The sequence below is a fragment of the Ovis aries genome, chromosome 2 (assembly GCF_016772045.2).
Source record: "Ovis aries strain OAR_USU_Benz2616 breed Rambouillet chromosome 2, ARS-UI_Ramb_v3.0, whole genome shotgun sequence".
NCBI lineage: Eukaryota > Metazoa > Chordata > Mammalia > Artiodactyla > Bovidae > Ovis > Ovis aries.
Genome location: NC_056055.1, coordinates 112,703,960 through 112,728,814, shown reverse-complemented (window position 1 = coordinate 112,728,814; position 24,855 = coordinate 112,703,960). Strand labels below are relative to the sequence as shown.

At 38.6% G+C, this 24,855-nt stretch overlaps 1 protein-coding gene across 6 annotated transcripts in view; it reads left to right on the top strand.

Moving 5' to 3' along the window:
- The window catches only part of MFSD14B (major facilitator superfamily domain containing 14B), a 122,014-nt gene that overhangs the window by 12,115 nt on the left and 85,044 nt on the right, over positions 1–24,855 (top strand). Inside the window, exon 1 of one of the 6 annotated variants that reach the window (XM_042243574.2) lies at positions 20,531–20,581. The exons of the other annotated variants lie outside the window; for them this stretch is intronic. Coding sequence (XP_042099508.1) covers positions 20,546–20,581 — 36 coding nt within the window. The 5' untranslated portion in view covers positions 20,531–20,545. Of the gene's footprint in view, positions 1–20,530; positions 20,582–24,855 lie in introns of those variants that run through there. 6 annotated transcript variants of the gene reach the window in all.

Sequence of the window (24,855 nt, the reverse complement as noted above, 5' to 3'; positions counted from 1 at the left end):
TTTATGAAGCTGACTACTTTAGGTACCTAGTATAAATAGAATCATACAGCATCTGTCTTTTTATGACTGGCTTATTTCACTTAGCATAGTCTTTTCAAGGTTTATCCATGTTGTAACATGTCAGAATTTCCTGTCTTTCTTGCTGAAAAATATTCCATTACATTTATATAGCATATTTTGTTCATACATTAATATACCAGTGGACACTTGGGGGGCTTCTACCTTTCGGCTGTTGTGAATAATGCTACTATGAATGTAGATGTAAATACCTCTTTGAGACCCTGCATTCAGTTCTTTTGCATATAGAAAGTAGAATTACTGGATCTATAGTAAGGCTTGGAGAACCGCACTCTGAAAAGGACACTCAGGGACAGCCGCTAGTGGACTGACAAAGTTTATTATCCAATTGTGTAGTTTTATAATTTTTAGGGAATAGAGCATAAGGCTGACTTGCACGTAGCCATTCTAGATAAACATTAAAACATTTAAGCATAAAATACAGTTCCCACCGCCCAAGCCATAACATAGCTTTGGCGAAACTCTAGAGAGAGTCTTATCATAAAACAACAGTCCTTGCTCTCAAAAACAGGTGGTCAAAAAAAAAAAAAGCCTTCAAATGCCTCAAGGCCAGGCATGTAACCCTTCGTTATCCGTTCCCAGCCTTGGGCACTCGGTAAATGCTCATAACCCTTTGTTATGCTCTTCCCAGCTTCCAACCTTCGTCATGAGTGGAGCAAATACATTTTCAGTATTTGCTCAAAGCCTTCGAGCTCCTCCACACTGGATCTATTTTAAGTTTTCTTAGAAACCCCATACTGTTTTTCACAATGGCCATAGCATATTACATTCTGACTAACAATGCACCAGGGTTCCAATTTCTCTATATCTTTGTAAGCACTTGTTATTTTCTGGTTTTAATTTTTGTTTTTCAGTCTTAGGCATCCTAATAAACACAAAGTAATATCACATTTTTCTTTTGGTTTTCATTCCCTAATGATTGGTGATACTGAGCATCCCTTCATGTATTTATTTCTTCTTGCCCAATTTTTGATGTGTGTGTGTGTGTGTGTGTGTGTGTTCTTGAGTTGTTAAAAATATACTCTGGATATTAATCTCTTATCTGATATGTGATTTTCAGATTCTCCTATGAGTTGTCTTTTCCTTCTGTTAATAATGTCCTTTGATACAAGGACATTAAATCCAACAGGTTTGTACTTTTTTTTTTTAGCGTAGTTATTTTTATTTAGAGTTTTAAGTGAGGCTATCAACATATGGATTTCTTGTATTACTTTTAAAAGAATTTAATTGGACAATAATTACCTTACAGCCTTGTGATGGTTTTTGCCATACATGAATTGGCCATAGGCATACGTATGTCCCCTCCCCTGAACCCCCCACTTCCCACCTTCCTCCCCATGCTGTCCCTTCAGATTGTCACAGAGCAGCGGAGAGGTTTGTGTTTTGATCAAGTTTAGTGTATCTGTTTTTTTCTTTTTCTCTCTGTGTTCAGTTCAGTTCAGTTCAGTTGCTCAGTTGTGTCCAACTCTTTGCAACCCCATGAATCACAGCACGCCAGGCCTCCCTGTCCATCACCAACACCCGGGATTCACTCAGACTCACGTCCATCGAGTCAGTGATGTCATCCAGCCATCTCATCCTCTGTCGTCCCCATCTCCTCCTGCCCCCAATCCCTCCCAGCATCAGAGTCTTTTCCAATGAGTCAACTCTTCACATGAGGTGCCCAAAGTACTGGAGTTTCAGCTTTAGCATCGTTCCTTCCAAAGAAATCCCAGGGCTGATCTCCTTCAGAATGGACTGGTTGCATCTCCTTGCAGTCCAAGGGACTCTCGAGTGTCTTCTCCAATACCACAGTTCAAAAGCATCAGGTCTTCGGCACTTAGCTTTCTTCACAGTCCAACTCTCACATCCATACATGACCACTGGAAAAACTGTAGCCTTGACTAGACAGACCTTTGTTGGCAAAGTAATGTCTCTATTGCCAAGTCCAATGTCATGAAGCTTTTGTTTTGTGTTGTCATCTAAGTTTTATAGTTTTAGCTCCTATGTTCAAGGCATTGACCCATTTTGAGTTTGTTTTTTGCACATGAGAAAGTGAAAGTGAAAGTCACTCAGTCATTTTGGACTTTTTGGAATTCTCCTGGCCAGAATACTGGAGTGGGTAGCCTTTCCCTTCTCCAGTGGAATCTTCCTAAAGCAGGGATTGAACCCTGGTCTCCCACATTGTGGGCAGATTCTTTACCAGCTGAGCCACCAGGAAAGCCCTTTCTGTACATGATGTAAAGTAAAAAGGTCTCCTGCATTCTTGTGCATGTGAATATCCCACTTCCCTAGCACTGTTCATTGAAGAAACTGTTCTTTCTCCGTTGAATGGTCTTAGCACCCTTGTTGCAAATTATTTGACCATTGTGCAAGTGTTTATCTCTGGATTCTCTTATACTAATTTGGTCTATATGTCTGTCTTTATCACAGTACCACACTGTTTTGATTATTTTTGTATTGGGTTGGCAAAAAAGTTCATTCTGGTTTTTCCGTAAGATGGCTCTAGTAGTGCTTAGTTGTCTTTAAGTTCATTTAGAACAAGTTTGTTAGATTTTATTGTGACAGATGTTATATCAGCATGCATCTAATAAAAAAAAAATTGGTGAATTTTTGTGTATCCGTTTTAATATTGAAGATGGAAAAAACAAATTTTGGACATATTATGCTTTATTATTTCAAGAAAGGTAAAAATGCAATTGAAATGCAAAAAAAAGAGAGAAAAAATACGTGCAGTGTATGGAGAGGGTGCTGTGACTGACTGAATATGTCAAAAGTAGTTTCCAAAGTTTTATGCTGGAGATTTCTTGCTGGACAATGCTCCACAGTCAGGTAAACCAGTTGAAGTTGAAAGCAATTAAATCAAGACATTAATCGAGAACAATCAATGGTATGTCATGCAGGAGATAGCTGACACACTCAAAATATCCAAATCAAGTGTTGAAAACCATTTGTACCAGCTTGGTTATGTTAATCACTTTGGTGTTTGAGGTCCACCTAAATTAAGCCAAAAAAATCTTGACTATATTTCTACACGTGATTCTCTACTTAAACATAATGAAAACATTCTGTTTTTAAAACAAATTGTTACAGGTGATGAACAGTGGATAGTGTACAATAATGTACAAGTGAAGATATTATGGGGCAAGCAAACTTAACCACCAAGCAAATGAAAACCAAGGCTGGTTTTCATGCAAAGAAGGTGACGTTGTGTGTATGGTGGGATTGGAGGGAGTCTTCTATTATGAGCTCCTTCTGGAAAACCAATTGATTATTTCCAACAAGTACTGCTCCCAGTTAGACAAACTAAAAGCAATACTTGACTAAAAAGCATCAGGAATTAGTCAACAGAAAACACATACTCTTCCATCATGATATTGCAAGATTGTATGTTTCCTTGGTGACCAGGCAGAAACTGTTACATCTTGGCAGGGAAGTTCTGATTTCTCTGCTATATTAGCCAGACATTGTACTTCCAGATTTCCATTTATTTCAGTATTTATAAAATTCTCTTAATGGAAAAAGTGTCAATTCCCTGGAAGACTGTAGAAGGCACCTGGAGCAGTTCTTTGCTCAAAAAGATAAAAGCTTTGGATGATGGAATTTTGAAGTTGCCTGCAAAATGGCAGAAGGTAGTGGAACAAAATGGTGAATACATTATTCAGTAAAGTTCTTCGTGAAAATTTAAAAAAAAAAAAAGTCTTTTATTTTTTAACTTAAAAGCCAAAGGAAGTTTTTAGCTAACCCAGTAATGTTTTCAGATCAGGAATTGTGAGAACTACAGGTTTGTTCTAATTTTTCTAGATTTATTTTGGCTATTTAAGGTTCCTTGAGATTTCCATATATGATCACAACATCTTAAATAGAAATAATTTTGATTCTTCCTTTCCATTTTGATTTTTTTTTTTTCCTTCCCTAATTACTCTGGCTAGAACTTCCACTACTGTGTTGAATATAAACTGTGAAACTGGGCATCCTCCTGATCTTGGATAAAAAGTTTTTTCCACCTTTGACTATTTTGATGTTAGGTATGGAGTTTGCATATGTGCCCTTTATTATATTGAAATAGTTTCCTTAGATGCTTGTTTTGGGGATCTTTTTTTTTAAACCATAGAAAGGTGTTAATTTTGTGGAATGCTTTTTCTGCATCATTTGAGGTTGAGCATGTGAGTTGTTCCCCCTTCATTTTGATATGGTATATTTCATTGGTTGCTTTTCATATATGACATATTTTTACATTCCAGGAATAAATCTCACTTGGTCGTGGTGTATAGCTCTTTTAGTACGCTGCTACATTTGGTTTGCCAGTATTTTGTTAACCACCTGACCTGCCTCTTGAGAAATCTGTATGCAGGTCAGGAAGCAGCAGATAGAAGTGGACATGGAACAACAGACTGTTTCCAAATAGGAAAAGGAGTACGTCAAGACTGTATATTGTCACCCTGCTTATTTAACTTCTATGCAGAGTACATCATGAGAAACGCTGGGCTGGAAGAAACACAAGCTGGAATCAAGATTGCCGGGAGAAATATCAATAACCTCAGATATGAAGATGACACCACCCTTACGGCAGAAAGTGAAGAGGAACTAAAAAGCATATTGATGATAGTGAAAGAGGAGGGTGAAAAAGTTGGCCTAAAGCTCAACATTCAGAAAACGAAGATCATGGCATCTGGTCCCATTACTTCATGGGAAATAGATGGGAAACAGTGGAAACAATGTCAGACTTTATTTTTTGGGGGCTCCAAAATCACTGCAGATGGTGATTGCAGCCATGAAATTAAAAGACGCTTACTCCTTGGAAGAAAAATTATGACCAACCTAGATAGTATATTCAAAAGCAGAGACATTACTTTGCCAACTAAGGTCTGTCTAGTCAAGGCTATGGTTTTCCTGTGGTCATGTATGGATGTGAGAGTTGAACTGTGAAGAAGGCTGAGCGCCAAAGAATTGATGCTTTTGAACTGTGGTGTTGGAGAAGACTCTTGAGAGTCCCTTGGACTGCAAGGAGATGCAACCAGTCCATTCTGAAGGAGATCAGCCCTGGGATTTCTTTGGAAGGAACGATGCTAAAGCTGAAACTCTAGTACTTTGGCCACCTCATGCTAAGAGTTGACTCATTGGAAGACTCTGATGCTGGGAGGGATTGGGGGCAGGAGGAGAAGGGGATGACCGAGGATGAGATGGCTGGATGGCATCACTGACTCAATGGACGTGAGTCTAAATGAACTCTGGGAGTTGGTGATGGACAGGGAGGCCTGGCGTGCTGCAGTTCATGGGGTCGCAAAGAGTTGGACATGACTGAGTGACTGAACTGAACTGATTACATCAACAACATAGGAAAACTACTCTCTAGTTGTCTTTTCTTGAAGTGTGTTTGTCTGACTTTATACAGGTAATGCTGTCATCATAGAGAGGCTTCATAAAATGTGTTCAATTGTGAGAAGAGTCTGAGAGGGATTGGTGTTCTTTAAATGTTTGGTTTAAAGTGAAGCCATCAGATTCAGGGCTTTTCTTTGTCAGGAGGTTTTTGATCGCTGATTCATTCTTCTCACTAGTTCTAGGTCTGTTTTTATAATTTGTTCTTGATTCAGCCTTAGTAGATTTTGTGTTTATAGGAATTTGTCCCTTTCAACTAGTTTATCCAATTTGTTGGCATGCACATGCCTGAGTACTGAGTAATCCCTTGTGACATATATTTTACTTTTGATTTTACCAATTTAAGTCTTCCCTCTATTTTTCTTGTTACTTTTGCTAAAGATTTGTCAGTATTTTGATATTTTCATAAATATCAACTTTTGATTTTGTTGCTTTTCTATATTGCGTTTACTTTTTCTATAATCTGTTCTTTCTTTCCTTTTTTTTTTTTTTTTGCTTTGTGTTTGCTCTTTTCTAGTTTCTTACAGTGAAAAGCTAGATTATTGACTTCACATCTTCTGTTATCAGGCATTTACAGCTATAAGTTTGCCTCTAAACAGTGCTTTAGCTGCACTGAAGAAGATTTGATATGTTATGTTTTTCTTTTCCTTCGTCTGATAGTTTGGTAACTTGCCTTGTGAGTTCATCTTTCACCCATCATCATTTTTAGGTATACATTGATTAATATTCACACTTATGAATTTTCCAAATTTTTGTATGTTACTGACTTCTGGTTTCATTTCATTGTGGTCAATATACTTTGTGTGATTTTTAGTTGTTTAAAATCTATTCAAAGTTGTTTTATAGTCTTTTCATGTGCACATGAGAAGAATGTGTATTCTGCTGTAGTAGGGTAGGATACTCAACATCTGTCTTGTCTAGTTAGTGTACAGTGTTGGTGAAATCTTCTGTTTGTCAATCTTGTCTAATTGCTTTATCCATTATTGGAAGTGGATAGGGAAGTCTCCAGTTAATTGTTGATTTTTCTGTTTGTGCCTTTTGTAAAAGGTGTAGGTGCCAGTGGATGAGGGGGATTGACTTAATGTTGCACACTATAAATATCTTTGATATTGATTGTGAGTGAAGTTTCTCAGTGATGTCCAACTCTTTGCGACCCTGTAGCCTGTAGACTGCCAGGCTCCACCATCCATGGGATTTTCCAGGCAGTAATACCAGAGTGGGTTGCCATTTCCTCCTCCAGATCTTCCCAACCTGGGGATCAAACTCTGGTTTCCTGCATTGCAGGCAGAATCTTTACCGTCAGAGCCACCAAGAAAACTATATTGATTATAAAGGGGTCCTGTAAATAAATATGATATATCACACTTTTAATGAAAAGTACAAAAGGTAAACAATTCATAGAAAAATGCAAATACCTAATAACCATAGGAGGAGAAGGCAATGACACCCCACTCCAGTAGTTTTGCCTGGAAAATCCCATGGACAGAGGAGCCAGCCCACCAGGAGGCTGCAGCCCATGGGGTCGTTAAGAGTTGGACATGACTGAGCGACTTCACTTTCACTTTTCACTTTCATGCATTGGAGAAGGAAATGGCAACCCACTCCAGTGTTCTTGCCTGGAGAATCCCAGGGACGGGGGAGCCTGGTGGGCTGCCGTCTATGGGGTCACACAGGGTCAGACACAACTGAAACAACTTAGCAACAGCTACAGCAATAACCATAGGAAAGAAGCTCAATTTCATTTGTAATCAGGGAAATCCAAAATAGAATGAGATAATCATTTTTAAAAAGTTTAACAAAAATGTGAAACTTATTTGTAATATTAGAATATAAGGAGACAGGTACTTTCAAGCACTGTTGATGTGGCAAGTTGTTTTTTAAATTTTTGGTGACTTAATAAATTTTTGGTGTTTTTACTATTTTGTTATGAATATACCCATGTATTCATCACCTTATTCTAGATGAAACACTATTTCTCTTTTTTTAGCTATAAATTTATTTAATTTTTTAGTTGAAGGATAATTGCTTTACAGAATTTTGTTGTTTTCTGTCAGTTCTCAATATGAATCAGCCATAGGTATACTTATACCCCCTCCCTCCCATCTCCCTCTTCATCCCACCCCTCTAGGTTGATACAGAGCCCCTGTTTGAGTTCCCTGAGACATAACAGCAAGTTCCCACTGGCTATGTATTTTAGATATGGTAATACAGGTTTCCATGTTACTCTCTCCATACATCTCACCCTCTCCTCCCCTCTCCCTGTGTCTGTAAGTCTATTCTCTATGTCTGTTACTCCACTGCTGCCCTGTAAATAAATTCTTCAGTACCATGTTTCTAAATTCCATACATTTGCATTAGTATATGGTATTTATCTTTCTCTTTCTGACTTACTTCACTCTGTATGATAGGCTCTAGGTTCATCCACTTCATTGACTCAAATGCATTCTTTTTATGACTGAGTAATTCTCATTGGAAAAGACTCTGATGCTGGGAGGGATTGGGGGCAGGAGGAGAAGGGGACGACAGAGGATGAGATGGCTGGATGGCATCACCAACTCGATGGACATGAGTCTGAGTGAACTCTGGGTGTTGCTGATGGACAGGGAGGCCTGGCGTGCTGCGATTCATGGGGTCGCAAAGAGTCGAACACGACTGAGCGACTGAACTGAACTGAACTGAATATTCAATTGTGTTTATGTACCACAACTTCTTTATCCATTCCTCTGTCGATGGACATCTAGGTTGCCTCCATGTTCTTTACCAGCTGAGCCACAAGGGAAGCCCCTTCCATGTTCTAGCTGTTGTAAATAGTGCTGCAATGAATAGTGGGATACATGTGTATTTTTCAGTTTTGGTTTCCTTAGGGTATATGCCTAGGAGTGGGATTGCTGGGTCATATGGTGGTTTTCTTCGTAGCTTTTTAAGGACTCTCCATACTGTCTCCTATAATGGCTGTATGAATTTGCATGCCCACCAACAGTGCAAGAGTGTTCCCTTTTCTCCACACCCTCTCCAGCATTTATTATTTGTAGACTTTTTGATGATGGCCATTCTGACCAGTGTGAGGTGATACTTCATTGTAGTTTCAATTTGCATTTCTCTAATAATGAGCAATGTTGAGCATCTTTTCATGTGTTTGTTAGTCATCTGTATGTCTTCTTTGCAGAAATGTCTGTATAGGGCAGAAATGTCTGTATAGGTCTTTTCTCACTTTTTGATTGGGTTGTTTGCTTTTCTGGTATTGAGTTGTACGAACTGCTTGTATATTTGATATTGATCCTTTGTCAGTTGTTTCACTTGCTGTTATTTTCTCCCCTGAGGGTTGTCTTTTCACCTTGCTTATAACTTCCTTAGCTGTACAAACACTTTTAAGTTTAATCAGGTCCCACTTGTTTACTTTTGTTTTTATTTCCATTACTCTAGGAGGTGGGTCATAGAGGATCTTGCTTTGATATGTCATCAAGTGTTCTGCATATGTTTTCTTTTAAGAGTTTTATAGTTTCTGGTCTTACATTTAGGTCTTTAATCCATTTTGAGTTTATCTTTGTATATGCTGTTAGGAAGTGTTCTAATTCCCATCTTTTACATGTTGCTGTCCAGTTTTCCCAGGACCATTTATTGAAGAGGCTATCTTTGCCCCATTGTATATTCTTGCCTCCTTTGTCAAAAATAAGGTACCCATAGGTGCATGGGTTTATTTCTGGGCTTTCTATTTTGTTCGTTTGATCTGTATTTCTGCTTTTGTGCCAGTACCATATTGTCTTAGTGACTGTAACTTTGTAATAATAATCTGAAGTCAGGAATGTGGATTCCTCCAGCTGCATTCTTTCTCAAGACTGCTTTGGCTGTTCAGGGTCTTCTGTGTTTCCATATGAATTGTGAAATTTTTTGTTCTAGTTCTATGTAAAATGCCATTGGTAATTGGATGGGGATCATATTGAATCTGTAGACTGTGTTTGGTAGTATAGTCATGTTCACAATATTGATTCTACTCAGGAACATGGTATATCTGTCCATCTGCTTTTGTCATCTTTGATTTCCTTCATCAGTGTCTTATAATTTTCTTTGTACAATTTTTTTGTCACTTTCGGTAACTTTATCTCTAGATATGTTACTCTTTTTGTTAAGTGGTGAATGGGATTGATTCTTTCTCTTTCTGATTTATCATTGTTGGTATATAGAATGCAGGTGATTTCTCTGTATTGATTTTGTTTCCTATGATTTTGCTAAATTCACTGTTTAGATCTACTAATTTTCTGATAGTATGTTTAATGTTTTTGGTGTACTATCATGTCATCTGCACACCGTGAGAACTTCTTTTCCAATCTGGATTCCTTTTAATTTTTTTCTTCTCTGATTGCTGTAGCTAGCACTTCCAAAACTATGTTGAATAATAGTGGTGAAAGTTGACACCCTTGTCTTGATCCTGATCTTAGGGGGAATACTTTCAGTTTTTCACCATTGAGAATAATGTTTGCTGTAGGCTTATCATGTATGGCCTTTACTATGTTGAGGTAAGTTCTTCTGTGCCCATTATTTGAAGTGTTTTAATCGTAAATGGGTGCTGAATTTTGTCAAAGGCTTTTTCTGCACCTATTGAGATTATTATATGGTTTTTCTCTTTCGGCTTGTAAATATGGTGCATCACATTGATTGATTAGCGTATATTGCGTATGTTCCTTGCATCTCTGGAATAAACCCAACTTGATCATGGCGTATAAGCTTTTTGATGTGTTGTTGAATTCTGTTTGCTAAAACTCTTTTGAGGATTTTTGTTTCTATGTTCATCAGTGATATTGGCCTTTAGTTTTCTTTTTTGTGTGTTGTCTTTGTCTGGTTTTGGTATCAGGGTGATGGTGGCCTCATAGAATGAGTTTGGAGGTGTTCCTTCCTCTGCAATTTTTTGGAAGAGTTTTAGAAGGATAGGCATTAGCTCTTTTCTAAATAATAGAATTCTCCTGTGATTCTGGTCCTGGGCTTCTGTGTTTTGGGAGATTTTTCATCACAGTTTCAATTTCAGTGCTTGTAATTGCTTTGTTTATAATTTCCATTTCTTCCTGGTTCAGTCTTGGAAGATTGAATTTTTCTAAGAATCTATCCATTTCTTCCACATTGTCCATTTTATTGCCTTGTGTTCGTTCATATGGTCTCTTAGACTCCTTTGTATTTCTTCATTGTCTGTTGTAACCTCTCCTTTTTCATTTCTGATTTTGTTAATTATTCTCTTTTTTTTCCTTGATTAGTCTGGCTGAAGTTTTGTCAATTTTGTTTATCTTCTCAAAGAACCAGTTTTAAGTTTTATTCATCTTTACTATTGTTTCTTTCATTTTCAGTTATTTCTGCTCTGATGTTTATGATTTGTTTCCTTCTGCTAATTTTGCAGTGTGTGTGGGGTGGGGGGGGGGGGGGGTTGTTCTTTCTCCAGTTGCTTTAGGTGTAAACTTAGGTTGTCTCTGATGTTTTTCTTCTTTCTTTAGGTAGGATTGTATTGCTGTAAACTTCCCTCTAAGAACTATTTTTGCTTCATCCTATAGGTTTGAGTTTTGTTTTTATTGTCATTTATTTCTAGAAATTTTTTGATTTCCCTTTTGATTTCTTTATTAACCTGTTGATTATTTAGAAATGTATTGTTTAATCTCCATGGGTTTGTGTTTTTTACAGTTTTTTTTCCTTGTAATTGATATCTAGTCTCTTAGCATTGTAGTCGGAAAAGATGCTTGATATGATTTCAATTTTCTTAAATTTACTGATGTTTGATTTGTGACACAAGATGTGGTCTATCCTGGAGAATATTCCATGTGCACTTGAGAAGAATGTGTATTCTGTATTTGGATGGAATGTCCTGAAGATATCAATGAGATCCATCTCATCTAATGTACCATTTAAGACTTGTGGTTCCTTATTACTTTTCTGTTTTGATGATCTGTCCAGTCCATTGGTGTGAGTGGGGTGTTAAAATCTCCTATATTATTGTGTTACTGTCAGTTTCTCCTTGTATGTCTCTTATTGTTTGTCTTACATGTTGAGGTGCTCCTATGTTGGCTGGATAGATATTAACAGTTGTTATGTCTTCCTCTTGGATTGATCCCTTGTTCATTATGTAGTGTTCCTAATCTTTTGTCATAGTCTTTATTTTAAGGTCTATTTTGTCTGATATGAGGATTGCTACTCCAGCTTTCTTTTGCTTTCCAATTGCATGGAATATATTTTTTCCATCCTCTCACTTTCAGTCTATATGTGTCTTTAGGTCTGAAGTGGGTTTCTTGTAGACAGCATACATATGGGTCTTGTTTTTGTATCCATTCAGCCAGTCTGATTCTTTTGGTTGGAGCATTTAATCCATTTACACTTAAGGTAGTTATTGATATTCCTATTGCCATTTTCTTAATTGTTTGGGTTTGATTTTGTAAATTGTTTTCTTCTCTTGTATTTCTTGACTATGAAAGTCCCTTTAATATTTGTTTTAAAGCTGGTTTGGTGGTACTGAATTTTCTTAACTTTTGCTTGTGCACAAAACTTTTGATTTCTCCATGAATTTTGAATGAGATCCTTGCTGAGTAGAGTAGTCTTGGTGGTAGATTTAAAAGGGAATTTCAGTACTTTAAATATATCTTACCATTCCCTTCTGGCCCACAGTTTCTGCTGAAAGATCAGCTGTTAAACATATGGGGTTTACCTTGTATGTTACTTGTTACTTTTTCCTTGCTGCTTCTAATAAATTCTTTGTGTTTAATCTTTGTTAGTTTGATTAGTATGTGTCTTGGCGTGTTTCTCCTTGGGTTTATCCTGTATGGAACTCCTTGTGCCTCTTGAATTTGACTATTTCCTTTTCCATGTTGGGGAAATTTTCAATTATAATCCCTTCAAATTTTTCTCATACCCTTTCTTTTCTCTTCTTCTGGGACCCTCTTTTCGAATGTTGGTGTGTTTGATATGGTCCCAGAGGTCTCTGAGACTATCCTCAGTTCTTTTCATTCTTTTTACTTTATTCTCCTCTTCAGAAGTTATTTCCACCATTTTATGTTCCAGTTCACTGATATGTTCTTCTGCTTCAGATATTCAGCTATTGATTTCTTCTAGTGTATTTTTAATTTCAGTAATTGTGTGGTTTGTTCTTTAATTCTTCTAGGTTCTTGTTAATTGGTTGTTGTATTTTCTCCATTCTGTTTTCAAGGTTTTTAATCATCTGTACTATCGTTATTCTGAATTCTTTTTTCGGTAGCTTGCCTATTTCCTCTTCATTTATTTGGACTTCTGTGTTTCTAGTTTGTTCCTTCATTTGTGCAGTATTTCTCTGCCTTCTCATTATTTTTTTTAAACTTACTGTTTGAGGTCTCCTTTTTCCAGGCTTCAAGGTTGACTTCTTTCTTCCTTTTGATTTCTGCCCTCCTAAGTTTGGTCCATTCGGTTGTGTAAGCTTCATGTAGTGTGAGATTTGTGCTGAGTTTTTTGTTTGTTTTGTTTTCTTCTTTCTTTCTTCTTTCATCATAGGATATTGTTTTTCCTATGATGGACAAGGCTGAGTGAGGTGGCAATCCTGTCTGCTGATTATTGGGTTTGTATTTTTGTTTGTTTTTGGATGAGGCGTCCTGTATGGTGGTTGGGTGATGCCAAGTCTTGTATTCAGGTGGTTTCCTTTGTTTGAGTTCTCACTATTAGATACTCCTTAGGATTAGTTCTCTGGTAGTCTAGGGTCTTGGAATCAGTGTTCCCATTCCAAAGGCTCAGGGCTTGATCATTGGTCGAGAATGAAGATTCCACAAGTGGTTTGTTATGGCATTAAGTGAGATTAAAACAAATACCCAAAGATGAAAAACCAAAGATGAACTCCAGATAAATGGCAGTTGCAAATCAGGCAAATAAAAATTAAAATAATGGAATAGAAACATATACATTCAAAAGCAAAATTAAAACAGTCCAGCAAAAATAAAGTACAATAAATTGACCCAGCAAACAAAGGAAACCAAAAATTTTATCTACCAGTTAAGAATAAAATTAACTAAGCACAAACTGGAAAACAAAACTAAAGCAAGTTGCCAAGGTGGGAATAAAGCAATGAAAACGAAACTAACACATATGTTCAGGGAAAAGGAAAGAAAGAAAAGAATAGACATGCAAAGTTAAATAGAGGTAGATTAAGAATATTTTTATACAGTAAAGAATAACCACAAGAGGGAAAGATCTGTAGGAAAAGCAAACAAATAAGTGTAGAAAAAAAAATAATAGGTTTTTAAAAGTTAAAAATTAAAATTTAAAAAAGAAAAGAAAATAAAAAAGAAAAGAAAATTAAAAAGAAAAATGGAAACTCCATAGAACTACAAAAGCCCAGTGTAGAGGCAGAAGTTTATAACAACACTAAAAAGTGTAATTTGACAACAACAAAAACTCAAACACTTAATTAGATTTCATCATGCCAATAAAATCAACAACTACAACAGAGGGGGGAAAAAAAGAAAAAATCCAAAATAAACTATGGAACAAGTCAAAACATAATAATAATCGGTATATTTCTAGAGTCACTGCCATCAGAGTCCTTTCCCTCGCTGGGAGTCACATCCATCTTACCTCCCTAGGGTGCCCTGTGCTGATCTCTGGACCTGCTGTGGGGGCAGCTCAGATATGAATCTGGCCCTGCCCCTATGTGTTCTTGCCAATAATGTCCACAGCTATCAGAACTAGTGTTTTCTTTGGTGGGAGCTCTCAATGTCCTTTTATGACACAGACACAGAATCTGCTTAGTTGATCATGTGGATTTCTCTGTAGCTTGTACAGCTGGTGGAAAGGTTTGGGGTCTTCTTTCTTAGGCACAGTGCACCTGGGTTTCAACTGTGGCCTTATTTCCACCTCTGCACTGGGGTTTGCTCCTGAGGCTGCCCTGGAGGACTTGGCTATGCCCCAGTGAGGACCAGGTGTGAAGCTGGTGCAGGTGCTTAGGTTGCAGGGGTCTGGCAGCACCAGGTACTCAGGGGGATTGGTGGCTAGGGCAGCAGGAAATATAGTGCTCTAGAAGGGTATGGCAACCAGTTTTGGCCCGTACACTCCAGTATTCTTGCCTGAGAACTCCCCTGACAGAGAAGCCTGGCAGGCCACAGTTCACAGAATTGCAAAGAGTTGGACACAACAGAAGCGACCTCGCTTGCATAGATGTCAGAGTATTTTTGCATGTGGCAGCTTTGGCCCAGTGAAGGTTGAGCATGAAGGTGGCATAGCTGCCTGGGTCACAGGGACCCTGGCCGCTCCCAGTGTGCTTGGAAAGGACTGCCTCTGCCTCAGGAGTTATGGCTCTATCGGAGTGTTTTTTCGAGCCTCTGGTAGCTAGTGATCAGAAGGCCTCTTTGGCTAGTCTTTCTCTGCAGCCCTGCCCATTCAGGTAACTAGAGGGCCCCTTTGCTGGGGATCCCTGTCTGTTTTTTGTCATGTCAGGCACATAGAGGGGTTCCCTGGCTGGAGTCCTACTCTGTAGATTGACATGTCAGATACTTAATGGGGCACGCTGGGTGGGGTCCTACTCTGTGGTTCACCCTATCAGGCAGTTGATGGGCCAGCCTCTGTGTTGTTCAGCTGCCAATGCTGGTGTTTGGAGAGAGAGAGGCTATGGTGATGGCTCCATGCCCAATGCGTGACTCAGCAGTATTACCTTTCTCCCATGGCTGCCTAGCTTTCCTCTACAGGCATGTCCTACCACAATCTCCTCCTCACATCCCCTCTATCCATCTCTGCACAGTCAACAGCAGGCCTTGCCCTGGGATTGCTCCACAATCCCTAAACTCCAGCCCCCAGCTGCTGTGCCTTCTAGGGCACCTGCATCCCTATCCAAGGTATGTATGGCTGTGGCAAGGCCTGATCCTCATTCCATTTAGGCTGCCACAGGTCAGGTTTTCACTCTAAGCCTTAAATGTTTCTCCTCTGACTCAGTTACCCCAATGTGGTGTTCAGATCCATGCTTCAGTTCCCCCACCCGCTGAAGGCAGGTCCAGTTTTACTAACGCTCCTGTTTTTCCCCCTAGTTCATTCATTCTGCCGAGGTTTGCATAGTTCTATATATTAGTTTCTGCTGGTCAGGTACTCCTGTCCCCTCTCAGCTGGTGTGCTGCATGCACTTCTGTGTCGAAGGTGCATTCCTGATGTATCCATGGAAAGAGATGTTCTCCATGCCCCCCTACTCCTCTGCCATCTTGTTCTTGAAACATTATCTCTTTTTCACCTAAATTTTGTGTAAACAGGTCTTTAAATATCACCTTCCAAGCTTTTGTTTGTTTTATTTGATTTTGGAAAGAATAATTTATAAGTGGTATTATTTCTTGTTGTATCATGTCATGCAAGAAATAATGTTTGACTCTCTTAGCGATGTTATGAATGGTCAGGTTTCAGGTATCAGTCTGTTTCTTCCCCTGTGAAATCCTTTATTCACTTTTACCAAATGACTCTGTTGTTGTTGTTTATTTGCTCAGTCATGTCCGACACTTGGCAACCCCATGGACTGCAGCACGCCAGGCCTCCCTGTCCTTCATTATCTTCGGGAGTTTGCTCAGACTCATGTCCATTGAGTCAGTGATGCCAACTCATCCTCTGCTGTTCCCTTCTCCTGCTGCCTTCAATCTTTCCCAGCATCACGGGTCTTTTCCAATGAATCGGCTCTTTGCATTGGGTGCTCAATGTATTGGACCTTCAGTTTCAGCATCAGTCCTTCCAATGAACATTCAGGGTTTATTTCCTTTAGGAGTGTCTGGTTTGATCTCCTTGCATTCCAAGGGACTCTCAAGATTCTTCTCTAGCACCACAATTTGAGGTCATCAGTTCTTTAGCACGAAGCCTTCTTTATGGTCCAACACTTACTTTCATACGTGACTACTGAGAAAACCATAGCTTTGACTATACTGATCGTTGTAGGCAAAGCGATGTGTCTGCTTTTTAGTACTCTGTCTAGGTTTGTTGTGATACTACTTCCCTCGTGGCTCAGACGGTAAAGCATCAGTCTACATTGTGGGAGACCTGGGTTTGATCCCTGGGTTGGGAAGATTCCCTGGAGAAGGAAATGGCAACCCACTCAGTACTCTTGCCTAGAAAATCCCATGGACAGAGGAGCTTGGTGCAGGCTACTGTCCATGGCGTTGCAAGAGTCGGGCACAACTGACTAGGTTTGTTGTAGCTTTCCTTCCAAGAAACTAAGGTCTTTTAATTTCATGATGTGCAGTGATTTTGGAGCCCAAGGAAATAAAGATAAAAGCTATCACTGTTTTTACTTTCTCCCCATCTATTTTCCATGAAGTGATGGGATTGGATGCCATGATGTTGGTTTTCTGAGCACTGAGTTTTAGGCCAGGTTTTTCTACTCTCTGCTTTCACCCTCTTCAAGAGGCCCTTCACTTTCTCTTTACTTTCTGCCATCACAGTGGTATCATCTGCGTATCTGAGGTTATTGATATTTCTCCCAGCAATCTTGATTCACCCAGCCCAGCATTTCTCATGATGTACTCCTCATATAAGTTAAATAAACAGGGTGACAGTAAACAACCTTCTAGTACTCTTTTCCTAATTTCAAGTCAGTCCTTTGTTCCATGTAAGGTTCTAACTGTTGCTTCTTCACCCACATACAAATTTCTCAGGAGACACATAATGTGATCTGATATTCCATCTCTTTAAGAATTTTCCAGAGTTTATTGTGATCCACACAGTCAAAGACTTTAGCATAGTCAATGAAGCAGATGATTTTCTGGAATTTCTTTGCTTTCTATGTGATCTGATGAGTCTTGGCAATTTGATTTCTGGTTACCCTGCCTTTTCTAAACCCAGCTTGTACATCTGAAAATTCTTGGTTCAACTATTGCTGAAGGCTAGCTTGGAAAATTTTGAGCATAAGCTGACTAGCATTTGAAATGAGTGCATCTGTATGGTAGTTTGTACATTCTTTGGCATTGCGCTTCTTTGAAGTTGGAATGAAAACTGACCTTTTCCAGTGGCCACTGGTGAGTTTTCCACATTTGCTGACATATTGAGCATTAGCCTTAACAGCATCATCTTTTAGTATTTGAAATAGTTCAGCTGGAATTCCAATACCTCTACTAGCCTTAGCCTTGCTTGTAGTAATGCATCCTTAGGCCCACTTGACTTCATACTCCAGGATGTCAGGCTCTAGATGAATGACCACACCTTCATGGTTATCTGGGTCATTAAGACCTTATTTGTATAGTTCTTCTGTGTGTTCTTGCCATCTCTTTTTAATCTCTTCTGCTTCTGTTAGTTCCTTACCATTCCTATCCTTTATCATACCCACCCTTGCATGAACTATCCCCTTAATATGTCCAGTTTTCTTGAAGAGATATCTAGTCTTTCCCATTCTATCATTTTCCTCTATTCTTTGCACTGTTCCTGTGAGAAGTCCTTGTTATCTCTCCTTGGTGTTGTCTGGAACTCTGTATTCAGTTGGGTATATCTTTCCCTTTCTCCCTTGCTTTTTTACTTCTCTTCTTTCCTCAGCTATTTGTAAAGCCTCCTCAGATAACCACTTTGCCTTCTTTCATTTCTTTTTCTTTGGGATGTTTCGGTCAGTGACTCCTGTACAATATTATGAATCTGTACATAGTTCTTAATGCACCCTGGTCACCAGGGCTCATCCCTTTATTCATCACTTCCATGTATAATCATAAAGAATTTTATTTAGGTTGTACCTGAATGGCCTACTGGTTTTCCCTACTTTCTTCAATTTAAGATCTGAGCCACAGTCAGCTCCAGGCCTTGTTTTTGCTGACTGTATAGAGCTTTTCCATCTTTGGCTGCAAAGAATATAATCTATCTGATTTTGGTATTGACCATTTGGCGGTGTCCTTGTGTAGGGTTGTATCTCGTGTTGTTGGAAGAGGTGTTTGTTACGACCAGTGTGTTCTCTTGACAAAAATCTGTTAGCCTCTGCCCTTCTTCGTTTTGTACTCCAAGGCCAAACTTGCCTATAATTCTGGGTATCTCTTGAGTTCCTACTTTTGCATTCCAATCCCTTATGATGAAAATGACATCTTCTTAGGTGTTAGTTCTAGAAGGTCTTATAGGTGTTGATAGAACCATTTAGTTTTAACTTCTTCAGCATCCTTGGTTGGAGCACAGACTTGGATTACTGTGATGTTGAATGGTTTGCCTTGGACATGAACTGAGACCATTCTGTTATTTTTGAGATTGCACCCAAGTAGTGCATTTCATTTCAGACTCTTGTTGACTAACCTAATATTCCAGGTTCCTCTGTGTGCTGCTGATCCTGCTTACAGTGCCAGTGGTCTTACTCATCCTGTTCATCTTGCTCATCCTGTTCATCTGTCTGCATTGTTTGCAAGGTGTGAGCTAAGAGGCTGGAAGAAAATGCTAGAGTCCATGGGAACTGCAGATGCATTTATTCTCTCCTGGCTGATGCAGCAGCCATAGCATTAGACAGAACACAACATAACTGCACACAACCCTTCAGGGCTTTCCCAAGTGAAGTTTTTACTGGTGTACCACACAGAGTAGCCCATGACCAAGCAAGTACCTCGTGATGCACATGTGCAGCGCTGTAAGTGATCTCAGATGTTCCGTAATTGTGCAGGGGCATTGTTTACAGAGCATGGGGCGAGAGAGCTTGACCACACCATCCTGGCTGCTGTGCTCTTTCCCCACACTATGCAGTACTGTTCTTTACAGCATCAGAGTTTACTTTCACCACCAGCCACCATCACAGCTGAGCATTATTTCTGCTTTGGCCCAGCCACTGCATTCTTTTTGGAGCTATTTGTAATTGTCTTCCACTCTTTCCCAATCATATTGTGAAGTCACTCAGTCGTGTCCGACTCTTTGTGACCCCATGGACTGTAGACCACCAGGCTCCTCCATCCATGGAATTTTCTAGGCAAGAATACTGGAGTGGGTTGCCATTTCCTTCTCCAGTGGTGTATTGGACACAGTCTGACCTGGTGGGCTCATCATCCGGTGTCATATCTTTTTGCCTTATATTGTTGATGGGGTTCTCGTGGCAAGAATACTGGAATGGTTTGCCATTCCCTCCTCCAGTGGACCACATTTTGTCAGAACTCTCCACTATGACCCTTCCGTATTGTGTGGTCTTGCATGACATAAGCCCCATTGCCATGACAAGGCTGTGATTCATGAAGAGACGTAATGACTTTAAGGCCATTAATAGTTATTGCCTGGATTTACTATTTCATTGAGCTTACACGACTTGAGTGACTGAACTGAACTGAACAAAGTGTGAAGATAATAAGTTAATCATTACTTTTTCATTCATTATCAAAATTCTTAAAAAGAACTTTAGCTAATCAGTGTTTGGTTATCCTGAGATGTAGAAAAGGGGAATACATGCTTCTTTCTCATTTTTTCCCACATTTACCAGTTTTCAGAATAATAGCTTAGTTTTCTAACATCCACCAAAGATCTTACATTTCAATTCATGCAGATATTGCTCTTCTTACTCAGTCCTTCTCCAGTGGGGGTTCCTTTAGATTAGTTCCTGAATCCTTTTGATATGACTATAGTTGTCTATAGCATATTTGCTTTTGCCAAAATATGTTCCAAGATCATGTACATTTTTTTTTTTTACCAAAAACCTTTAATCAACTTATTGTCCAAAAATTTTAATTTTCTTTTAGTGGGAAATGATGTTTCAAGACCACAATCTGTGCTCTAGGAAGTGTTCACTCCTGTTAGGTCGCTCACTTTTTTGTACACCTTTTCAGTGAATAGAATTAGGAAGTGCTATTTTCCTTTAAGGTAATTATACCACAATCTATATTGATATTTTTAAACCAAATTTAAGATTTCAAGATTTTACTTCTTTCATTTTACATTTGTATCTTTTTCTTTTACTATGAAAATCTTAGTTGCTCGAGATAATAGCATAGTAACTTATTTACTGTGTGCTACTAGATACATTTGAAATTTCAGAAAATAAAAGTGTTTCTAGTACCAACATGATTACTTTAAAACAGCTTAGTGTTTTTTGTTTTTTGTTCTTTTTTTTTTTTTGATCCTTAGGACATGCATTCAAATTCTGTATTTTAAAGCAACTGAACAACACCTTGATACACAAGTTGATTTATTTCATTTGGATTTAATTTTATTTTAGGTTCAGATGGTAAAGAATCTGCCTGCAGTGCAGGAGACCCAGGTGAGATCCCAGGGTTAAGAATATCCCCTGGAAAAGGGAATGGCTACCCACTCCAATTATTCTTGCCTGGAGAATTCCAGAGACAGAGAAGCCTGGTGGGCTGCATGGGATCGCAAAGAGTAGGACATGACTGAGTGACTTTCACTTTCAAAGCATCTATAATCCTTCGTTCCAAAACCAAATACATAAAACAAGATACGAAATCTTACTTTCATCTGTCACTCCCATTTCTCTCCCTCCTTCTCACGTGTGTAACTGGTTTTCTTTGGCTACTGCTTTGGATGCTTCCTTCCACCTGTGTTTTGATTTTTATTATAAGCAAATATATGTGTGTGCATAGGTATTAATGGTATTGGATCTCTTAGATTAAAAAGTACTGTATGTACCTTGCTTTTTTTTACTTAACAACGTATTCTGATCATTGCTCCAAAGCAGTGTGTAATTACTGTATAATACTCTAGTGTGTGGATTTACTATGTTCTATTCTGGTATGATATCTCTTCGTTTCCAAGGCAAACCATTCAATATCACAGTAATCCAAGTCTATGCCCCAACCAGTAATGCTGACGAAGCTGAAATTGAGCGCTTCTATGAAGACCTACAAGGCCTTTTACAACTAAAACCCCAAAAAGATGTCCTTTTCATTATAGGGACTGGAATGCAAAAGTAGGAAGTTAAGAAACACCTGCAGTAACAGGCAAATTTGGCCTTGGAATGCGGAATGAAGCAGGGCAAAGACTACTCGAGTTTTGCCAAGAAAATGCACTGGTCATAGCAAACACCCTCTTCCAACAACACAAGAGAAGACTCTACACATGGACATCACCAGTTGGTCAACACTGAAATCAGATTGATTATATTCTTTGCAGCCAAAGATGGAGAAGCTCTATACAGTCAACAAAAACAAGACCAGGAGCTGACTGTGGCTCAGATCATGAACTCCTTATTACCAAATTCAGACTTAAATTGAAGAAAATAGGGAAAACCGCTGGACCATTTAGGTGTGACTTAAATCAAATCCCTTATGATTATACAGTGGAAGTGAGAAGTAGATTTAAGGGCCTAGATCTGATAGATAGAGTGCCTGATGAACTATGGAATGAGGTTTGTGACATTGTACAGGAGACAGGGATGAAGACCATTCCCATGGAAAAGAAATGCAAAAAAGCAAAATGGCTGTCTGGGGAGGCCTTACAAATAGCTGTGAAAAGAGAGGTGAAAAGCAAAGGAGAAAAGGAAAGATATAAGCATCTGAATGCAGAGTTCCAAAGAATAGCAAGAAGAGATAAGAAAGCCTTCTTCAGCAATCACTGCAAAGAAATAGAGGAAACTAACAGAATGGGAAGGACTAGAGATCTCTTCAAGAAAATTAGAGATACCAAGGAAACATTTCATGCAAAGATGGGCTCGATAAAGGATAGAAATGGTCTGGACCTAACAGAAGCAGAAGATATTAAGAAGAGGTGGCAAGAATACACAGAAGAACTGTACAAAAAAGATCTTCATGACCCAGATAATCACGATGGTGTGATCACTCATCTAGAGCCAGATATCCTGGAGTATGAAGTCAAGTGGTCCAACATCCACTGGATCATGGAAAAAGCAAGAGAGTTCCAGAAAAACATCTATTTCTGCTTTATTGACTATGCCAAAGCCTTTGACTGTGTGGATCACAATAAACTGGAAAATTCTGAAAGAGATGGGAATACCAGACCACCTGACCTGCCTCTTGAGAAACCTATATGCAGGTCAGGAAGCAACAGTTAGAACTGGACATGGAACAACAGACTGATTCCAAACAGGAAAAGGAATACGTCAAGGCTGTATATTGTCACCCTGCTTATTTAAGTTATATGCAGAGTACATCATGAGAAACACTGGACTGGAAGAAACACAAGCTGGAATCAAGATTGCCAGGAGAAATATCAATAAACTCAGGTATGCAGATGATACCACCCTTATGGCAGAAAGTGAAGAGGAACTAAAAAGCCTCTTGATGAAAGTGAAACTGGAGAGTGAAAAAGGTGGCTTAAAGCTCAACATTCAGAATACTAAGATCATGGCATCTGGTCCCATCACTTCATGGGAAATAGATGGGGGAAGAGTGGAAACAGTGTCAGACTTTATATTTTTCGGCTCCAAAATCACTGCAGATGGTGACTGCAGTCATGAAATTAAAAGATGCTTACTCCTTGGAAGAAAAGTTATGACCAACCTAGATAGCATATTCAAAAGCAGAGACATTACTTTGCCGACTAAGGTCCATCTAGTCAAGGCTATGGTTTTTCCAGTGGTCATGTATGGATGTGAGAGTTGGACTGTGAAGAAAGCTGAGCGCCAAAGAATTGATGCTTTTGAACTGTGGTGTTGGAGAAGACTCTTGAGAGTCCCTTGGACTGCAAGGAGATCCAACCAGTCCATTCTGAAAGAGGTCAACCCTGGGATTTCTTTGGAGGGAATGATGCTAAAGCTGAAACTCCAGTACTTTGGCCACCTCATGCGAAGAGTTGACTCATTGGGAAAGACTCTGATGCTGGGAGGGATTGGGGGCAGGAGGAGAAGGGGACAACAGAGGATGAGATGGCTGGATGGCATCATTGACTCGATGGACATGAGTCTGAGTGAACTCCAGGAGTTGGTAATGGACAGGGAGGCCTGGTGTGCTGCAGTTCATGGGGTTGCAAAGAGTCAGACATGACTGAGTGACTGAACTGAACTGATTCTGGTATTACTTTAGTGAATGAACTGAGTCCGTTGAGGGGGAAACCCTATTCAAGTGTCCAGAGCCCTGTCTATATGACACCTCATATTATTCCTCTTTTGTCTTTGGGGCAGATCTCTAAAGTGGAATTCTTGCTTTGAAGGAAAATATGTAAGTAATTTTGCTAGATGTTGCCACATTGTATGATTTTTCATGCGATTAGCAATATGAGGGAATATTGTCAAACTTTGGAAGACTGCCTGAACTGACAATGAGACATTATCTGAGTAAAGCTCAATTTGCAGTTTTCTTTTTATGAATGAAGTTGTTGAAGGGCTATTTGATATAATACCTTATTCTAAGAACAGTTTGTTTTTTGCCCATCTTACTGTTGGGTTTTTAGTCTTCCTTGATTTTTTTTTTTTTTTTAAAAGAAGCATTGTGTGTGTTAGAGACATTTGTTGATTAGCTATGTAATCTGAAGTGATTTTTTTTCCACTAACAGTTTGTATTGCTTTTTATTATAATTATTTCTTATGGATTATAATTTAAAGTGTGTTTAACCTTTGGCCCTACTATTCCACTTTTAGGAATTTACCTTAGAATGCTGTACATTTGCATATATAAAAGGACATTTTTGTCCCATCAGTTCTTCTCCTCAATGCATAGCCAAGAGAATTATGTTCTACAGAAATTTGTATATCAGTGTTTATACTAGCAGTATTTGTAATAGCCAAAGGTAGAACGAATTCAAGTGTCTATTAAACTGATAAATGAATAAGCAGAATGCGGTACCTTCTCACAGTGGAATTTTATTTGGCCATAGAATTGAATAACGAACATTGATGAACTTTAAAAATATTATGCTGAATGGAAGCAGCAAGACACAATAAGCCACATGTCATATGAATCTATTTGTGAATTCTGTTTATAAATGATTCTAGAGTAGGCAAATCTGTGGAGACAGATTTAGAAGTTTGATTGTTACCAGGGCATGGGGTGAGGAGAAAATGGGGAGTGACTGCTCATGACTATGGGACTTCTTTTTGGGTGATGGTTTTAAAACTTTGTGAATATATGGAAAGATGAATTATATCTCAATAAACATTTTTAGTGATTATCACTAACCTAATCATGAGAGAACATTAGATGAATTCAAATTGAAGGACATTCTACAAAATAACTGGTAAAGTATATACCAATATGTCTTGAAAGTGTCAAGATCATGCAAATATAAAATAAAAATCTTAGGAATCATCTCAGATTGGAAAAGTCTAAGGAAATATAAGAACTAAATGCAGTGTGAGATCCTTAACTAGATCCTAAACTAGGAAAAATAAATTAGTGGGAAAAAAGTGAATTCAAATAAGATTCGTGAATTAGCTAAAGTAGTGTAGTGATGTTAAGCATCCAGGTTTGAATAATTATACCATAGTTATTTAATATGTTATCATTTGGGGAAGCTCGTAAGGGATATACAAAGACTACTGGTTTCTGTAGGCTTAAAATTATCTTTAAAATGTTTTAAAATAAAAATTATTATTTCAACAACATTGAAAAAGACAAAACTCCA